The sequence below is a fragment of the Equus przewalskii genome, chromosome 7 (genome assembly GCF_037783145.1).
Source record: "Equus przewalskii isolate Varuska chromosome 7, EquPr2, whole genome shotgun sequence".
Classification (NCBI taxonomy): domain Eukaryota; kingdom Metazoa; phylum Chordata; class Mammalia; order Perissodactyla; family Equidae; genus Equus; species Equus przewalskii.
Window position 1 is genome coordinate 22,817,162 of NC_091837.1, and position 19,789 is coordinate 22,836,950.

Consider the following 19,789-nt stretch of genomic DNA (forward strand, 5'->3'; position numbering starts at 1 on the left):
TCCCTTCCCTGGCTATCAGCCTCTGGGCTGCAGGCAACCCCGCCAAGTCCTAGAAGGGGAACTGCTGCGCCTCAGCCGCTTCTCACCGCTCCCTCTCGATAAAGAAGGCTGGAGACAACCCTCACTGTTAACTGCAGGGCGGTGGTTCTGACAAAATTTGATGGTTCAATTAAAAATGTGTTGGATGCTGACTTAGCTCATGGCTACTGCAGACACAGCAGGCTCTGGCTCCAGGTAGTGGGCAGGTGCTTGGCAGACACTGAGCTAATGCCTGTGGTCACAGCTATTTCTGAGGTCTGCCCACCACACAGACATTTAGGGGGCTGAGGCCCCAGTTTGAGGGCAATGTGGTAGCAGCTGCTTGTGAGGGAGAGGCTGGCAGTTGCCTTGCGTGCCTGTGAGCTCATGTGGTTCTCCCAATAGGACGCTTCACCTGCACTGTGCAGATGCAGGATGAGCTGCTGGAGTGGTACCCCAGTTAGGGGAGGTGGGAGACTGCCACCCTCCAGACCAAGCTCTGTCCAAGAGACTGGGTGAGGCATGGGGGACGGCAAAAAGCAGAATGCCGATGGGATGGGCCTTTGGCCCACCTGCCCATCGGGAAAGAACTTGGAGTGAGTTTCAGGTGACAGCTGCCTGACAGCACATGCATGGTGGGTCTGAGGGCGCCGCCGCCCCATCCTGTTACTGGTGGCAGCAAAAGCAGAGTCTGACAGTGCCCTCCTGCAGGTGCTGGGTGAGGATGGGGCTGGGTCCCTGCCGCTCACTGCATGATGGAGGCCCGAGGCCAGGGATGTGCCTGCAGTGGCACGAATGCTGAGGCGGCGCCAATTCGGACATGTTTTTCAGTGGCAGAGCCTGAGGCAGAGTGGACAAAGGGACTCTGCTAGAGGCAGCAGTGGGTCTTCCTCACTCCCAGCTGTCTGGGCTGAGGGAAGTGGGCGCCCAAACCACCTCTGTGGGCTGGACGGGCCTGAAGATGACAAACGACAAGGCAACAGCCAGCCTGGGGCCATCTGGGGCTGTGCATGTCTCCTACTATAGTAGCCCACACCATTCCACTTATTTTGTACAGGCCACTAAATCAAAGAACTGAATCAGGAAAAGCTGACTATTTGGTTAGTTTGGTTGCCACTGAATAGCACACCACCTAACAAGTTTAGACATCCTGTTTTGGTGTGCAGCCAAGACGCACTCCTTGCATTTGATCCACTCAACCCATTTCTTTTTGTGCCTCATGATACTAAAACTGACAAAACCTATCCCCCATTCTCTGCCAAGCAAACCAACCTCCCTTCCTCTGAGAGAGGCCTCGGTGAGCCAGGCCAGGACTCTGCATTTAGAGTCAGTCTCCATGTTTCACTGCCCTCCCTTTACACTCAAGACCTCTGAACTTGGCAGCACCTTGTCCTGCTTGAGACCCATTAACTTTCCCCCCAAATTCCAAGCATTTATATCACATCTTCTGGCTGGCCCAGTAAGCAGGGCCCAAATGCCTTCGCAAGAACACTCGGCCTCACAGGGAGGGAGCTGCCAGCCCACTGAATACAAGGAAGGAAGTGCCTAGGCCTCCTTCACCCTGGCTAATGACTAGGCTGGCTGTCTGCTGGCTGAGCAGAGCCATGTCCTCATAACTGTGCTTTCCTGTACCCTGGAGAGAGAAGACAAGCCTCAGCCGCAAAGGATATGACCCAGAACGTACAGAAAGGTGCCCTATTTAAGATGAACCTATGGGTGCATGAGTTCACTGGTTTGGTTACTTGCTTTCACTAGCTTTTTGCTTTTTAATGAACCAGGTAGCGAGATTCTGGGATGCGTTCTTGCAGCTAACAGATCAAAAGAACCACAGGAAGTTTTGTGACTCTTCATCTTGGCACTAGCGCGGGACAGCCCCTCAGCCTGTCAGTCTGACCAAAACAGAATGAGTTTCTCTTCCCTCAGGTCCTCCCTGACATCTGGCTGTGCCACTGTCCTGGCAGAGTGTGGAGTCTCCGGGTATCACACCCGGGGTCGGCTAACCTGGTCCATGTGTGTACAGGTTCCATGCATTGTGTGCCTGTTGCTCTCTGGGACAGTCACAGAAGACCGCAGTTTGTGACACAAGGGGCTTATTCCTTAGTGTCATACAGCTAACTCACTTGGTGGCAGTCACCTTTAGGCTAAAGCATCCAGATTCCAGGGAATACTCACGTTAGTTGATGGATGTTGGAAGGCATTGGAGGAAAACACCACAGTTAGGACTGTTAATGACTCATACACTGTCGGTAAGACTGATCTCGAACATGCGCAAACATTTATCATAGTAACAATGGTGGTGGTTAGTGCCACATTCAAATAAAAATAGTTCTATACAATATGTTCATTTGGTCATGTGCTATTTACAGATTTTACAAAACACACGCACATACAAACACACACGCTTGCCCCTTATGTTCTCTACACCAGGCTAAAACAGGCCAGCAGAAACTTGCACAAAATGTATCACAGACGACAATTACTGCCTATACATTAAAAAATAAAATTCCTACAACTACCTATGCAGCAGAACAGGATCCTTCTTCCCCTGAAGCAAAGTAAAACTAAAGTTCTGAGCTAACAAATTAAGAGAAAGTTGGACACATCCAATACAGAGTTCAAGCTAAGCCACTTAAGAGTTAAAAACAAGACAGTTATTGTTCTGTCCATTTAAAATGTTTTATTTTTCTTTTTAAACTAGATTGTGAAGTGCCACTGAAATAGGCGATGTTGGCAAAACAATGTCTGTTACAATAAAATACATTAGACATTTAAATAAATAACCTTAAAAACTATGTGAGGGGACATGAGCCCAGTCGATTGAATCTGGAACAATGTTTTCTGCACAAGCGAGAACAGGCATACCTCTTGTTAAGACTGATGTAAACAGAACCATCGAAACCCTACAGGAGCAGCAGCCGAGCAGGACCGGGGTGGGGGTGGGGGTGGGGGTGGGGGTGAGTGAGGGCCGAGGTGGGCGAGGGGAGTGGCAAACCAAAAAATACTGACTGAGGTAGCAGTACTCTGCTCAGTGCAGAAAAATTGGCTTATGAATAAAAATTAGACTGTGATCTCAGATTAAATCCAGATGATCATGCAAAAGACACAATACATGCTATTTAGTTTTAGAAAAAACCACACACATTCATTTCCTAAAATCTGCTGCCAATTAATTTGCTGACAATGTCTGCTGGCTCAACTATTTTTTTATACAAGGATGAGTATTAAACAGAACACTGTACATGCTTTTTTCATCTACAAAAAAATATTTGCATAAAATAGTGTTAGTTCTCTGTACATGTCAATGGACACTTTAATTATGTGTATAAAAAAGGAAAATCTTGCCCCACTGGAGTCAGAAAAAGCGAAACAAAATCTAGAGTATGAAACCTTCACCAGCCAATATGTTCATGTGAAAATTCAGCAGAAGTAGACAGTTGCTTTAAACAATAAAAAATTAATTGATTAAGTTAAACATCTTCTTTATGTAAAACTGTCAGTCAAGACCAAAACATGTCACTAAAGTTAGTGTCTGTGCTATAGACCCAGATCACCAGGGGCATTATGAGTAGCACAAACGGCCAGGAAATCCCATCGGTGCATGCCGAGAACGAGCAGGATTTGGTGGCAGGCTGCACACACTCTTTACCAGGTTCCAAGTAGTTGCGGGCCACAAACTTGAGCGTCTCATCCATTAGAATCACAGGCAAGGAGATTTTCAGCACCATCAGCCACTGGGTCAAATTCAGCGGTGTGATCTGGAAGATAAGCTGAAACACAAAGAAGCCTCGTCAAGCTCCCAGCCTTGCTGGAGAGGCAGCCAGGGCCCGGCCCAGGCCCCAACATCACTTACAGGCAAGGGTTCCACATAGAGGATTAAGAAGTGGAGCGACATGGACAGGCAGATGGAGCCCACAAGCCAGATATTCTCCCAAGGGGGCATCCTCAGCAGGGACTGGTTTTCAGACAAGCTGCAAAACAAGGAGAGGTACATGAAACATACCTGTGAAAAAGGCAAAGGCATATGTCACAAGTGAGACTGTTCAGAACTATGCTTCAATAAGGCAGCGGCTAACCTAGCATTGCCCACTGACCTAATTCTACTAATATTTCTACTGGGGCAAAGTTAAGGAAGAATGCTCAGATGTAGGACAAACTTCCCATTTTAAATTTAGGCTTTGGCACAGCAGATTTCATTTCACTGGGCCTTAAGCTGCTCTCAATTGCCTTTGACACTCAGGCTATTTTGAAATTTCCATTTTTGTCACTGGCTTAATTGGGTGATACCATTTGTCTCAATGCTAAAGGGCAAGAGTTCCTTCCCTGTGGGCACTGGCATACTAAAGTAGTGAAGTCCCTATTTTTGGCTTCCACTGTCTCTTAAGGAACGTGTGGCTAAGCACTCCCACTACTTCCTGGAGGTGGTGACGACGTAAGCTTTTAAAACCAGTGCTACTTGCTCTTTCTTTTTGGAAGGGAAGAGCTTTCCTGTGATCTTCAATCAACCATGACACACACAATCCCCCAGCACCCTGCTTGTCAGAGCTGTTGCCCCAGCCTGCCAAGAAGACTCACTGACCTGTTGAGGGCATTACACATCTCTATGGTTACTAGAACAGAGAGTGCCATTGTCATCGGGTACGGGGATTCAAAGACTGCACAATCCACTCCTTCAAAGTCTGGGTTGTCCTCTTTACACTGTAGGAAATGACTCTGCAATAAAAGCCCAGTCAAGTTCCTGATCAGCCAAGTACATTTCCAAAGACGGCACAACAATTCCACATGAAGCCCACACACACAAGATCTCACCCCATTTCCCAGAGAAGCCCTGATCCTTCAGAATAATCTTAAATGCAACTGCTTATTGTTCAAGCCTTAAGATTATCTGACAAACACAACCCTCAAACCACAGAAAGCTCAAGGACAACCTTGTTTGTGAGGGCTTACAATGCTTTGCCTCTAAGGTACAGAAAGAAAGGTGGCTACATACCAGCTGGTAGAAGGACACTCTTGGACCACCGTCAGCAGCAATGAACCACCATGCAGCAGCACCCACAGTAGCAGCGCCGACGTAACCTGGAACAGACATGCCGACGCTGATGCACGTGGGGCTGGCAGCCTACAGCGTCCACTGCAGGTGCTGCCTTGTGGGCCAATCCCCAGGACAGAGATGAAAGACACGGTGTGTTGGGAGAAACTGGAGCCTGTGCTGCCACTAGCAACTGCTCCCTCGCATCAGCCAAAGCAGCCAGATGGAGGGTCTCTGCAAGGGAGAGGGGGTGTCTGTGGTACAGAAGAACCGGGGAACTTTTCCTCCAAAATTTGTGAGAAAAAGTACCTACTGGAATTGGTCGGACCTTTATACTAGCCATGCCCTTCTCTAACCAGCAGCCAGTACATTAAGGCTGCAGGTATGTGTCCTCCACATAAGGCCATGCTGTGCTGGAGGAGCAGATCACACCATCCGTAATTTTTAGGTACACTGATGCTACCAGTTATATGCTAATTTATTTGACCCATCAAAGCCCTGGCAGAACCTTTATATGAAAACACCATTAGAGCAGTTAGTACAGAACAGGGAGCAACATGGCAATGCCTGAAGCTGATTATGGGCACCCCCCCAACCAGTGTCTGTGAATCCATCAAGTTTATTACAAAGAAGCAACAAGGGGTAGTGGAGAACACACGACTTGAGAATAAGAATGGCCCAATGTGGTAGCCTCCACCAGAAAACACAAGCACACACACCCCCTCACCCAGCAATGACAACGGAGCAGTAGGCAGCTGGTGCACAGGGAGGAGGCAGCTGTACATGTGCTCACATGGAATCACCCAACAAATAGGGAGAAATACAAAGATGGGGTTGAGCACACAGGTGTGTATAGCAGCCGTCGCTTGCGAGAGTACACACAAACTCTACGAGCTAGAGTATCTCTGGAAGGGCACATGAGAAACAGTTAACGCTGAGGGGAGCTGACTGGCTAAGGGCCTTCCTACTTTATGCCATAGTGTGCTTTTTGAATTTGAAGTCATGTGAATGTCTTAAAACCTTCCTGTGGTTCCCTAGGAACGTCGTTTAACCTCTCTGGGCCTCACTTTCCTAATCTGTGACATGGGGAAGAGAAGCGGCACGGGAAGATGAGGTCCACGGAGATGACGTATGGAGAAGAACCTGACCTGTGGCAGGGCCTCCACGCATTTATCAACAATTGCCGATAAACACACAAAATCCCGTCTCTCACTTAGGGAAAGGGGGACTAAGTTTTATATTCTGTTGATATTATATCACCTGAGATGCCCCTGTAACCCCTATGCCCACAGGTTAAACCTGAGAGCCTCACTCACAAATGCCCAAGGATAAGGACTAACTTCACTGTAAACTGGGTATACACTTCATTAAATTGCAAGAAGGCAGCCTCCATTTTTTGCTACCCTAACAGGAGAATAGAAGAATGTGCTTTTTAGGGATGATTTTACAAAATTTGGGCTCACAAAGTTTTGTTTAAAAATTGACAATATAACAAACTGTACTCACAGCCAATAGCCAGGTAACGGAAAAAGAGCCACCCACTGATCAGTGGTTCCTTCGGGTTCCGGGGTGGTTTGTTCATGATGTCTAGATCGGGAGGGTTGAACCCCAGCGCCGTGGCAGGCAGGCCATCTGTCACCAGATTGACCCAGAGCAGCTGGACAGGAATTAAAGCCTCAGGAAATCCAAGGGCTGCTGTCAGGAAAATACTGTTTCCACCCAAGGAAAGAGAAAGACCCCAATTATTTTTGACCACTATTTAAATAGGACCACCACCCTCTCCTCCTCCATAAAAATCAATGGACAGCAATGATTGCTTGAAATAAGTTTTTTTGGGCAATCATAAAACATCTATTATAACCAATTTCAAATTAAAGTTAACTTTGAGAAGGTCAAGAATTTTGCTCCTTTATGTAGTTACTCATCTCTTTGTTAAAGGGCGTCCTTTGTACTCTGGGGCAGCTGCAGACAGCCCTCCTGAAGGCCGGAAGTACCCCTACCTTCTCAAGGGCTTTTTTTTTTTTTTTGAGGAAGATTAGCCCTGAGCTAACTGCTGCCAATCCTCCTCTTTTTGCTGAGGAAGACTGGCCCTGAGTTAACATTCATGCCCATCTTCCTCTACTTTATATGTGGGACGCCTGCCACATCACGGCTTGCCAAGCGGTGCCATGTCTGCACCCGGGATCCGAACTGGCAAACCCTGGGCCGCTGAAGTGGAACGTGCGCACCCAACTGCTGCGCCATTGGGCTGCACGAGGGCTTCCTTTGTCTTGCCCGACCCTCCCTCCCAACTCGTGCACAAAGACCAACGCTGCTACCATATGAAGAGCAAACGTGGAAAACTGGTCATGACAAGCCCTGATTTTTCGATAGAGGAGCACGAGGGGTCTGTCACAGGGACGCACCAGACCACCTCGCCCACGTTGGAGGAGATGAGGTAGCGGATGAACTGCTTCATGTTGTTGTAGATGGCCCGGCCCTCCTCCACCGCAGCCACGATGGTGGAGAAGTTGTCGTCGGCCAGCACCATCTCGGAGGCGGTTTTAGCCACTGCAGTGCCAGAGCCCATGGCAATGCCGATCTCGGATTTCTTCAGGGCAGGAGCATCATTCACACCATCCCCAGTCTGAAAGGGAACCCGAAGCCTGGTTTACACACACGTGACCACTAACACACACATCCCGGACAAAGGCTCGGCCATCTTGAAGCAAGGGAAATGAATGGAACCAATGAGATCAATGGGGCCCTGGGCAGAAGAGTTAGAGGAGAAATTTTGTTTTTATAAGTTGGTGGCACAAAGCACATTTTACCTGGGAAATGTAAAATTGTCAATAAGCTTACCAAAGAGACTTCAGAGGGAAGTAGAACCAAGGGACTTCAAATTCATTTGTATTACTTTTTATAAAACAAAAAACCTATATGGCAGTCAAGATGAAGTACTTGTGTCCACGTGGATAACCCTCAAGTAGAACAGGTACAGACTGCAAAAATATGTAAACTACAATACGCCATTTATAAACGTCAAAAATATGCAAAAATACTAAATATTCTGTATAGATAGTGAACTATCACTCCCATGTATGTTTTTTATATTTTTACTCAACACCCCACATCAAATTCAGAATGGTGGTTCCCTCTGGGAAGAGAAGGGAAGGGAGAGGAAGGAGGAAGGGAGGAGGAGACCTGTAATACCTGGTTTCAAACAACAAAATTCAATTTTTTTAAAGTAAAGTTTTATAGACAAGTAAGAGAAAGGAAGTATAACACAATGTTAACGTGTGTGGGTGAAAAATCACGTGAGGGGAAGAATACCGAAAAGGCTCCATCAACAGGCAGCTCTTACACAGTGCTTTACCAGTACATCTAATTTCAGGTAGGGGTATCCAAAGATGGGGTGGCAGAGTGCAAATTAGTTATATCTTAAATCAGTGTTTATAAAACTTGAGATACAAACATGCATACTTTAACCAAGACAAAGACTAGACACCACCAAATATTTCTCCTGTAACTGATTCAGAAGGCACTTCTAGATCTTAAACTACTCTAGAATCTCCACTGCATGCAACATCCAGCATGCGAACTACTGGCCAACAGAATCCTAGAGAAATAGCTCAAATCATGACAAAAATCTAGAAATTCCAAACTTGGGAGCTATGACCACAAATTTAATGGTCAAATTTAGCATCTGCTGTGTGTGTGTAGTGTGAGTCACCTGTACATGTCCAAAGACACTCACCATAGCTGTAATCTCATCAAAAGACTGAAGAAACTCTACAATTTTAGACTTGTGGGAAGGTTCAACTCGAGCAAAACAGCGGGCATTCAAGCAGGCATCTCTCTGGGCTGAAGGACTGAGCTCATCAAACTCCCGACCTGTAAAAGCCTTTGACGTCACATCCTCGTCCTGCCTGAAGATGCCAATGCGGCGACAGATGGCCACAGCGGTGCCCTTGTTGTCCCCCGTGATCATGATGACCCGGATGCCTGCTTGCCGGCACAGCTTCACAGAAGAGGCCACTTCAATTCTTGGAGGGTCCAGCATGCCCACACAGCCAACGAAAGTCAGATTGGTCTACAAAAAAAGAATCACCTTCTGTTCAAACAGGAAATTCTGGTTTTTCCCCTGGTGTGGAACAAGGGCGAGGTTATACATTGAGAACAAAGGTTTCTGCATTTTCTTATGCTAAATTCTCTAACTTTGACTCTTATCTAAGATTAACATTCACACTACTGATATAAATCCAATCAAGAATAGTATTAATTCTGATTAATCAGAAACGATTAAAAACATCACTACATTCTATTACCAAATCATTTTCATGAGGAATAAGAGCATTTTGATATTGGCCACCTTAGTTCCTTTCATTCAGCACTTCAGGAAGTTACGTACCTGATATGAAAGAATTCTATGAGCAGAAAAGTAGAAGGAGGCTCTCAACTTGGATATTTTGACCTTCAATAACTAATGAACATTTTAAAAATGTTCCCAAATTTTAAAATATCTTAATAGGTTTTACAGTTTAACTCAATTGTAAAACCTATTGATTAATCTACTTTGAGGGTAACAGATTTGTATTAAATTGTTAACGATATATGTTTGAAGCAGCAACCTAAATTATAAAGGTAATGCCATCGGGCTTGCAGAAAAACAAATAACCTCACCTCTTCCTTGGCAAAAGCAAGACTTATTTGACCTTTTACTGAAGGAGTGCTGTTTAAACACAATGAACGTGCAGGATGTGGGTAAATAAACTTTTCATTAGCTAACCTCATATTTAATAAAGTTGGCAGAGTCCTCCAGGTTCATTTCTTCTCTTCTCAGTGGGTTGTCATGAGTGGCCAGAGCCAGGCATCGCAGTGTGTCGCTGCCACTCCCCCATTCCCGAATAACAGACATGATCTTCTGTTTGACTCCAGGGATCATAGGAACTTTAGTACTTCCAACTCGAATGTGGGTGCACCTATCGATGACACCTTCGGGAGCACCCTGAAAACGTTACAGATTTAGACCAATAATTGTATTTACTGGCTCACCCAGGGTCCTAATCCTGGTAAGAACATCTCAAAGGCAATTTGCTGTACTCACCTTCACAAACATTTTGCTCATCGATGTCCGGCTCGGTTTGTTTGGTGTACAATAAACTGACATTGATTTTCTATCACGTGAAAACTCTAGAGTAAATTCTTTTTTCATTAACTGTTTAATGACCTATAAAGAAAACATAAATGGAACACTATTGGACAACAATTTCTGTAAACTTTTCACTTGTTCAACAAATAGTCACTAAGCACCTGTTACGTAATGGGCACTGGGGACACAGCAACGGACAATGAACAAAACAAGTCCTCGCCCTCAGGAAACCTGCCCTCTAGTTTGGAAAAGATAGACGAGAATGTAGAAGTAGATTATAATAAGGGCTATGGAGAAAAAACAGTCTTAAGTAAGGCAGGGAAGGGGGATGGAAAATTTGTGTATGAAAAGATTGCAGTTTTACATAAAGTGGTCAGAAAAAGAGAACACTTGAGTAAAACATGAAGGATGTGGGAGTGTGAGCAGAGAGAAGTGCAGGCTGGTGTGACGTGGCAGGTGTCAAGGAGCCTCCAGGCTGGAACAAAGTTTGCAAGAGAGAGAGGTGAGAGGTCTAATGGCAGGGGTGGCATAGTGGCTTTTATAACAAGTGAGAAGGGGAAGAAGACAGTGGAAGATTTCAAGCTCTGGCAGTTGTGTTAAGAATCAGCTGAAGGAGGGCAAGAACACCACTGAATACAAATAATCCAAGAGATGATGGTGACTTGGGCCAGGGCAACAGCCCTGGAGGTGGACTGAAGTGGTCCAGAGCACTGCTGCCTCAAAGAAGTTTCTACAGTGACGGAAATGTTGTCAGTGCTCTTCAGGCATCGGTCGTCTGTGGCTAGTAAGCATCTGAATGAAGTGGGGCTAGTCCACTCGAGGAACTGTTATTTTAAGTAAATAGCTTTAGGTGCCTAATGGCTACTGTATTAGGCTTTAGCACATTGACATGCTTAAAATCATGAGACCAGAAGAGGTCATGAGAGTACCTGCAGACAGAAAAGTTCAAGGACTGGCCCCTGGGGCCTTCCTACCCCTGGTGGGATGTGGAAGATCCAGCCAGAGACAGCGGAGGGTCAGGGAGGGAAAGAGAATGAGTGAAGCAATGTGCCAAGGAGGGAGACTGACAGGATCAACTGACAGCTCAGGTAAAACAAGGACTGAGATTTAACTTTTAGATTTAGATTCTGCTGGATTGTCTGTGTATATACAATGTTACCTACAAAATATACTCTATCCTTCTCTATTTTTATATTTTTGATTTCTTTTTCTCCCCTAGTGCATGGACTAGGACTGTCAGCACAACACTGAGTAGAAATGGTAAGTGGAAATTCTTGTGCTGCCATATATTAACAGAGGCTTTGTGTAAACATACCATTAGCTTGAAGACAAGTTTGCTGAGTTTTTATCATAACAGAGATTAAATTTTATCAGATGCCTTTTCTGCATCTACTTAAATGATCTTATGGCTGCCTTTATTCAATTATGTGAATTACACTCATTTTTTGCCCCCTATTCAGACACACATATAATGATAATTGTAGAAATCCCAAAGAACCCCAGCATCCAATGTGGGCAGTTATGAGTGGACTGAAGTTTGTGGGTTTGCTCAGCCAGGCTGGGTGTACTATATAGCTGTCCTCTCAGCCAGAGCTGCCGTACTTAAGCGGCAAAAGGACAATCACCATTAATTCTGCGTTATCTGACTCAGGTTTTTCTTACATGTTTAGTTTCCATTAAGCATTTGTACCAATGGCTCTAGCAGACTGAAGGAACGTGTAGTGTTTCTGAGTAAGGTGTGGACCTAGGCACCAGATATATCCTAGGGGGAGAAAAGAACAAAGCCGTGTATTCCACTCTCAGGACAGTCAAGAGCGGTAGTCCTATCTAAACAGGACTTGAGGCCTTACAAGGCTGAGTCCTGGGGCCAGTCCGGTGGCGTAACAGTTAAGTTCAGGGGCTCCGCTGTTTTGGATCCTGGGCATGGATCTATGCATCATACCTCAAGCCACGCTGTGGTAGGTGTCCCACATATACAAGAGAGGAAGATGGGCACAGATGTTAGCTCAGGGCCAATCTTCCTCAGCAAAAAGAGGAGGACCGATGGTGGATATAAACTCAGGGCTAATCTTCCTCAGGAAAAACAAAACAAAAAGCCCTGGGTCCTGCCCTCTGTCTCTGAACTATGAAAAGTTCTTGCTTTCTAGGGGGTGGAGGGTTGGCATGAGTCCTTATCTGAGAATTTTCAGTGAATGAGCATCGTGACAGTCATTTCTGATCCTTTTGCTCAGCTGTTGTGGCAAAGGCAGCCATGGAACAAGAAAATGCTTAGTCTGCAGACAAGAGAACAATCTATCCTCATTTGTGGTCATCACTACAGTTAACGCACCCCTTTTAAACTCCATAGTGCTACCTGTCTCCCTCTATTGAGTAGTTACAGGTCTAGAATCAAACAATTCTAAACCTCAGTCTCTGTGAAGCTGAGTCTTCAAGTTGCCTCTGAAGGATTTTGTCACACCAACGAACAATAGAGCTGTCAGACAAGGTGGCTTTGCGAGGGTCGGCCTCTGACTTACCGACAATAGGGGAGTGAGGGCTCTAAAATGGAGACAAGGGGCGTGGACTTCTGTTTTAGGAAAGCTGCTAAGTCGGGGCAGGATGCCACGGGAGCTGCCCAAGACCCTCGTGGCTATGAGATTGCTAGTTGTGTAGCATGAACTGGTCTACTGTGAAAGATTCTATACTTCAGCTGAGACATCCTCCATTCTGGTGTGAGTTTTTGTTTTCTCAGGACAACGTACAGGAGGCAAAACAAGGTGAAGGAAAGAGTACTGGGGCAGGCATCTGGCTCTGCCTTATACCAACACTGTACCCAAGCCATTGAAAGCCTCAGTTTCCCTGCCTGTGTCAGACTGGACTGGATAGTCCTGAAATCCCTTTCACAGCCTGAGATTTGGTGTGGTCACTAAAAAGTTTATATAGCTAAAGTCCTTAAGAAAATAGATGTGCTCTCCCCAACCTTAGGGTGGATGTGACAAGTGTGATGCTACCCTCCTCCCCAGTACCACACTGCCTCTTAATCTGCCATGGTTTCCCAGGGAAGGATGAAAGAAAGGGTCTGTGACACATAAAAGCCTAAATGTAGTGATAGCTGACCATCTAGTACACATGAGCCTTGCTTTTGCAATAACTAGAAAAGGCTATATATGTATATTTTGAAGAAGATTAGCCCTGAGCTAACACCTGCTGCCAATCCATTTTGCTGAGGAAGACGGGCCCTGAGCTAACATCCGTGCCCATCTTCCTCTACTTTATATGTGGGACGCCTACCACAGCATGGCTTGACAAGCGGTACGTACATCTGCACCCAGGATCCACACCGGTAAACCCCAGACTACCAAAGTGGAGTGTGAACCTAACGCTACACCACTGGGGCAGCCCCTAGAAAAGGCTGTATTTCTACCTCCCATTTCTCCTTATTCCACCAGAAAACCCTAACTGAGAACAAAGAAGTGCTATAAAGAGGTACCTCCAGTACCAACTGGCAGCCATTTGGTGATGACAGGTAGGTCTGACACTAGAAGAGGTTATGTGCAGCAGAACTCAATTCTGTAGGCATCTAAGCTCTAAGGCTCTGAGGCAGGAGGTTCTGGGAATTGGTCTGGAAGACCCACTTTAGGTTCTTATAGCTGTGTAGACCCTGGACTACATGAAGATGGTATGGTGTTCACCATGTGCAGAGGGGCTGGTGTGTTTCTGGGGTGGTGGCTTGGGAGTGGGTGGGACCAGACAGACTTTGGGGTCTGACTTTTTTCTGACATCTCTTCTCCTCCTGCTTGGCTGCTGTGAGGACAATCAGTCTCTTAATGCACCTTCTCTGGCTTCAGTGGTTCCCATTCTTGAGCTTCCTTAGCTTGCCTCTTGGCCTCATGCTTCTTCTCTACCCCTCGTTCTACTTCCACTTGCTGCTGCCTGTCACTCCTGACCTTCATGTACTGTAACATCTTGTTTGCAGGCTGCTTACACTGCTTCTCATCCAAGCACTCACTCACCACACTCTGGCCAGGACAAAGGAGGTTATCACTAAGGTCCGTTCAACCAGCATCACCACGACCAAAAACAAGCTGGTCAGCAGTGAGCTGGACCTGAGCTCAGCAGCCTGAAAGAGGTCCCTGTCAAGGAGCTGCTGCCCTCCCAGGTCACTATGATGCATCTGTCTTGTAATAAAATGCTACTGGATTGTGTGGCCTCACATGTGTGGGGAATCTAGACCAGAGTTAAGACAATCTGCAACAGCTGCTGGCAGACACTGGCCATCTGCTCAGCCTTCAGCACCTGGATCTCTTCAACAGACTAGTCCATCCTTTCCTGCCTGCCTCTTTGCTCAGCCCAGGAATCAAAGGCTCTGACAGGCAGAGGGAAAGGACTGAGGGGCCACGCATTTGTCCAGTGTTCTCACACCTAACAGACACACCTGCACTGCCACCACACTGACTGACCTTTGTTAAGCTAGCCTTGTAGTCATGGCAATTCTGCTTGTTATATTACTATATATACTTTTAATATATTACTAGACTTGATTTGCTAATATGTTGGGAATCTTTACATCTCTATTATGAAGGATATTAGTTTGTAACTTCCTTTTCTTGTCACATCCACATCAGGTTTTGGTATTAGGGTTATGCAGGCCTCATCAAATGAATTGAGAAGGGTTTCATTTTACACTTTCTTGTAGACTGTGTAAAACAGATATTTCTTAAATCTTTGTAGTCTGTGTAAAACTGGAATTTATTTCTTAAAGTGTTTGGCAGAATTGGGCCTGGTAAATTTTTGTGGGGGTAGATTTTTAATTACAGATTCAATTAATTTGATATAGGATTATTCCATTTTTCTTGAGTCAGTTTAGAAAGTCGTGCGACTGAAAGGATTTGTCAGTTTCTTCTAGGTTGTCTAATTTATTGGTATAAAATAGTTCATGAGAGGTTTCTGATCTTGCCTATTATTTCCCTTCTACTTGTATTTAATGTGCTGGTTTTCGTTTTCTTCAGATGGAAGCTTTTATCATTGATTTTTAACATTCTTTTATAGTATGTGCACTTACAGCTATACATTTTCCTTGAAATGATGCTTTTAGCTACATCCTCCAATTGTCATATGGTTGTGTTTTCAATATTGTTTAGTTCAAAATATTTTCTAATTTCCACTGTGGTTTCTTCTTTCACCCATGGATTACTTAAGAGTGTTAACTTCAAAATATTTGGGGAATTTGCTAGTTATCTTTTTGTTATCAATTTCTAGTTTAATTCTTTTGTGACGGTTATACAGCAACTCTCTGTATGATTTCAACCCTTTGTACTTCTGCTGAGTCTTGCTTCATGGATCAGCAATACAGTCTATTCTGGTGAACATTCCTTATACAGCTGAAAAGCATATTAGAAGGAACATAATAGAAATAAGGATTAGGTTGAGTGTATTTATAGCATCGCGCAAATCTTCCATATCCTTACTGATTTTCTTTCATCTGCTTGTTCTATCAGTTGAAATAGGTTATGTTAATCTCTAACTCCCATTGTGGATTTCTCTATTTTTCCTTTTATTACTGTCAATTTTTGCTTCATGTATTTTAAATGTGCTATTAGGTATATACACATAAATCACTTGACTTTATATTTAGCACAAGGTTATGGGGAACTTTGACAAGAGGTTTTGACAGACTGAAGAGTCAAAAGCTTCACTAGAATGAATTCAAGAGAATGGGAGGTATGAAACAAGAGAATACATAAAAACAGCCCTTTTGAGAAGTTTACCGTAAAAGAAAAGTAGTAAGGGACTGAAGTGGGAAGTAGAATCAAAACCAAGTTTTAAGAGGAACGTATTCTTATTTCTCCTATGCTGATGAAGAAGATCCAATACAGAGGGAAAATGGAGGGTGCAGGAGAGAGGTGCTGGGGGCTCACTGCACAAGGAGCAGCTGGTTTTCATCATTTTACCTGAGTGTGACTATGGGGAGGAGATATTACGAGTCTGAGAAGATAAGGTATAAACTTAGTTGTCTAAGATAGTAGGAGAGTGAATGGACTACGGATGTTTGGTATGAGTGATGGGCAGCATGAACAATACACCAAGCTCAAATACTGACCGAGTTGCAGGCATTTGCTCGTTCTATTTTAGAAAGACCTTTCAATTCGGTATCAAATACATTCATCTTCTCTACCAGGCAAGTGAGAGCCGTCTCTGTAGCTTCTCCAACTTTTTCATATACACCCTTTGCCTGTATTGGTTAAAGGCACAGAAAGTGCAAAAAGGGAAAAGTAGTAAACAAGTAAGTTTTTTCTTAATGCAGACTTTTTTCCATAGGAGGACAACCTGTCTTCTGTTGCATGATGATTCTGTGGGCCATTTTTATCCTATTCTGGAGCACAGGATCCAGATAATTAAAAATATACTCGAAGCACAGGTGTTCAATTTTATCTTATTCTAATAATAGGTTTTTCATTTCCCTTAACTACAAGAAGCAGTATTAATTCAAACAGAGCTTTCAAATAGTATTTGTAATTCCATGTCATTACTTATTCTACAGAATTTACATTCTGTTTCTGATGGGGACTAGCTTGCCTTTTAAATAGAAACCAAAGGGGTTATCTATTTATAATTATAAAGGGAATAAAAAAGGCTTTCTACTGGTTAAATTTTATATTAGTATTTTACCACCATCATCATCAAAACAACCCTCTGAGCCTCAGTGTGTCCTCAAGGATATCTTATAAAGCAAGTTCGATACCCTATACACTTCCAGGAGAACATTTTCTATCCTGGATTTTATTCATTTATAGTAACCAAACTATAAATAGCTGAGAACATGATGTATACTACAATTCTTAGTTAAGTAGCTGCAATGCTCAAAGAGGGTATATGAAAAGCTCTCAGCTTTCTTTGGCTAGGTCATGTTGACTCTGATTGAGATAGGCTCTTGAATGGAAAGGGGAAATAAAATCAGGAACCCTTACTTTCAAAAGGGAGGAAGGAAGGCTGGATTTTCATTCCACCCACCCCACCCTTGAACGAGGAACAGCCAGGTCTAGTTTCTCATTTATGAGGAGTCTTACCTCATTGTAATCCAAAGCAGAGTCATTACAAAGAGCACAAATTGTTGCCAATTCTACAAGACCATCATATTGATGACATTTCACTGGTTTATCATCTTTATGCCTATCGAAAGAAAAAACACTCAGAACACAGTGTGGCCATCTCTAGTGATTTTTACTTAATTATTTAATAACATAAATAGAATCTGTGGACAAGAGACTGGCACGTATTCAAAAAAACTGAGGATGGCTCTTAGAAATCTGATGCTGGAGACAGGAAAGTGTGTCTCTGATATCAGGAATCAATGGGTAAAGATTAGAAATTCTTAGTTCATGAAATTCCTCCACCACTGGTATCAAAAAAGAGCAAACAGAAACCTTACTTCAAAACGTAGGCTTCAAAAGAGAGCTAAATAAAGATGAAAAAGGTCATTGGCTTATGACCTGTGTTCTAAGTGTGTATTACATTTGTTTTTAAAAAAATTTACTATGCCAGTAACTGATGACATGAGCTACAGTTGGAAAACTGCCTCAACTTTTTTAGATACACTGCAAATCTATACAAGTACCAAACGGCCACAATGGATCCTTTAAATGATAAGGAGGGTTTACTCACACTTCTCCAATAGGTGCATATGTTGATCCAGTTATGGTAAACTCGTTAAGGGAACAAGTATCACCTTCAACTTTGTCCAGAATGAACATCTACAGAAACAAAAAAAAAGCTGAAGTCTTTACAAGGTATAATAAATATGCTAGAAAAAATAATCTTTCCTAAGACAAAAAAAGCTTTTCTCATTTAAGAAAAGTTTTAATGAAACTTATTAATTGAAGCTCAGCATGAGTAGTATTGTGCCTTATTCCAACTAGATACTATTTAATACTGCCTCTCCCATCCATCTAACCATCTGAGAAACAGCACCACTGAGGTGCTGAATAAATAGTAAGCAGCAGTGGCCCCAAAGACACAGAAGACCCCCCCCATGAAACCTGACTTACGAGGACTCTGGGTCAGTCAATTCCAAAGACTCAGCAGTACTCTTTAGAATGCTCAGAATTCCAAATTTCAAATGGCTGGCTGAGAAAGTGATATTAGGGAGTCCTGCCTTAGACTAAGAGTACAAGCTGGGAAGAATAAACTCACATTTCAGAGTTGCATAAACAGTCCCTGAGTAAAATAAGACAGATTGCTTCTCTGCTCCTTCCCACTTATTTTTATGGTGGCAATAGCTCATTTTCTATGAAGCTGCATAACTACACGTATACAGTAAGGAGCCCACAGAGCTGAATGACCTGATGTTACCAAGACAATACCGATGGAAGCATGCTTAGGAAAGAATTCTAAATTTTATAGAATAATAAAGTGACATGAATTAAGTTTCTTAAAGATGAGGTTTTTTCTTGGTTTGCTTTCCAATTATAATTCAGAAGCCCAGTTTGGAAGACTGAGATTTAGCTTTGTGTTTTCATTGCAAATTGAAACTGTAAAACCTTCTCTTAAAACAAAAGATACAAAAACAGGCAAAGTGATACTTCAACTACACTTTATCATACCAAGATCTCTCTGAAATATGAGCAATTAAGAATATGATCAAACCATTCTACAATAAGGAATTTTAAAAGTGTTAAACTCAAGTTAAAAAGAGCCATGTAATGCTTTAAAAACATCTTTTCAGAGCATTCCAACTCATATTCAATAAGAAAATCAGCTCGCCTTCATTTTAAAATAACTTTCTTTGCCTCACAAGATTTGCTTGTTATATAGCATATACTTTTAAATTCCAAAAGCTTCATTCCATACTTTTGGAATGCCAGAACTAAATCAACCAACCTTGGAACCGAACTAAAGCTATAAGACATACAAAACTTTTTTAAAAAATAAAAATATATAATGGGATTTAAAAACTGTAATGACTCCTGATAAAAGGCTCTAATTCAAACACATACAACCACTGTGTCAAATGAGGAAAAAGATCCATGTCCAAGGTCACATGCCGCAAGATCACGTACTCCTACAATTTTTTTTCTAACAGATACAACACCTAAAAAAGGGAAGCTTGTCAAAGGGCTCTTTCCAAAGATGTTTGACATTTTATAGAAGAGGAAATAAAGGGCCAGAGAAGTTAAAGGATGTGCTCAAAGTTACACAATTATTAAGTGGAAGAGATAGGACCAGGTTTAACTACCAATCTTTCCTATAAGAAAACAGAACTTTACTAAGTTCTGTGACCTTCAGTCACTTAACTTCTCAGAGCCTTAGTTTTCTAACCTCTTGAGCAGGATTACCATATGATCCAGATAAAGTCACATGTGAAAAACAAATTAAGTGCACTAGGCGTAGCAAAGCAAGTTGGCATTATCATTGCTACACATCATGCCACTTCTTTAATGATACTGTTTATAAAAAGTGAAACTCTTTACGTCTATACCAGAGTCCAAAATACTGTGAGATATTCAGAATTCTAACCCACATTAACTAAATCTGAATGCACTTGGGCATTTTAGATTTCAAGCAAGTAGAACATTTCGGAGCTGCATGATGAAAGTACCCCTAAGTTAAGGGCAGTTATGCAATCCTCTGCAAGAAGC

At 43.3% G+C, this 19,789-nt stretch overlaps 2 protein-coding genes across 4 annotated transcripts in view; one reads left to right on the forward strand and one right to left on the reverse strand.

Annotated features, from left to right (window-relative positions):
• Nucleotides 1-19,789, forward strand: part of ANAPC7 (anaphase promoting complex subunit 7) — a 69,206-nt gene that overhangs the window by 38,973 nt on the left and 10,444 nt on the right. The window contains exons 12-13 of one of the 2 annotated variants that reach the window (XR_011542423.1): nt 11,395-11,435; nt 13,604-16,338. The gene's annotated coding sequence lies outside the window, so the exon portion shown is untranslated. Of the gene's footprint in view, nt 1-11,394; nt 11,436-13,603; nt 16,339-19,789 lie in introns of those variants that run through there. The other variant, XR_011542424.1, reaches the window with a different exon arrangement.
• The window catches only part of ATP2A2 (ATPase sarcoplasmic/endoplasmic reticulum Ca2+ transporting 2), a 58,899-nt gene that overhangs the window by 1,205 nt on the left and 37,905 nt on the right, over nt 1-19,789 (reverse strand). The window contains exons 9-20 of one of the 2 annotated variants that reach the window (XR_011542422.1): nt 17,817-17,905; nt 17,222-17,324; nt 16,255-16,386; nt 10,131-10,253; nt 9,813-10,031; nt 8,781-9,116; nt 7,450-7,670; nt 6,551-6,753; nt 5,006-5,091; nt 4,595-4,728; nt 3,869-3,986; nt 2,191-3,785 (exon numbers count right to left, since the gene is read on the reverse strand). Coding sequence is in view for 1 of the 2 variants with exons in the window: in XM_070628980.1 (XP_070485081.1) it covers nt 3,665-3,785; nt 3,869-3,986; nt 4,595-4,728; nt 5,006-5,091; nt 6,551-6,753; nt 7,450-7,670; nt 8,781-9,116; nt 9,813-10,031; nt 10,131-10,253; nt 16,255-16,386; nt 17,222-17,324; nt 17,817-17,905 (1,885 nt within the window). In the remaining variant the exon portion in view is untranslated. The remainder of the gene's footprint in view (nt 1-2,190; nt 3,786-3,868; nt 3,987-4,594; nt 4,729-5,005; nt 5,092-6,550; nt 6,754-7,449; nt 7,671-8,780; nt 9,117-9,812; nt 10,032-10,130; nt 10,254-16,254; nt 16,387-17,221; nt 17,325-17,816; nt 17,906-19,789) is intronic. The other variant, XM_070628980.1, reaches the window with a different exon arrangement.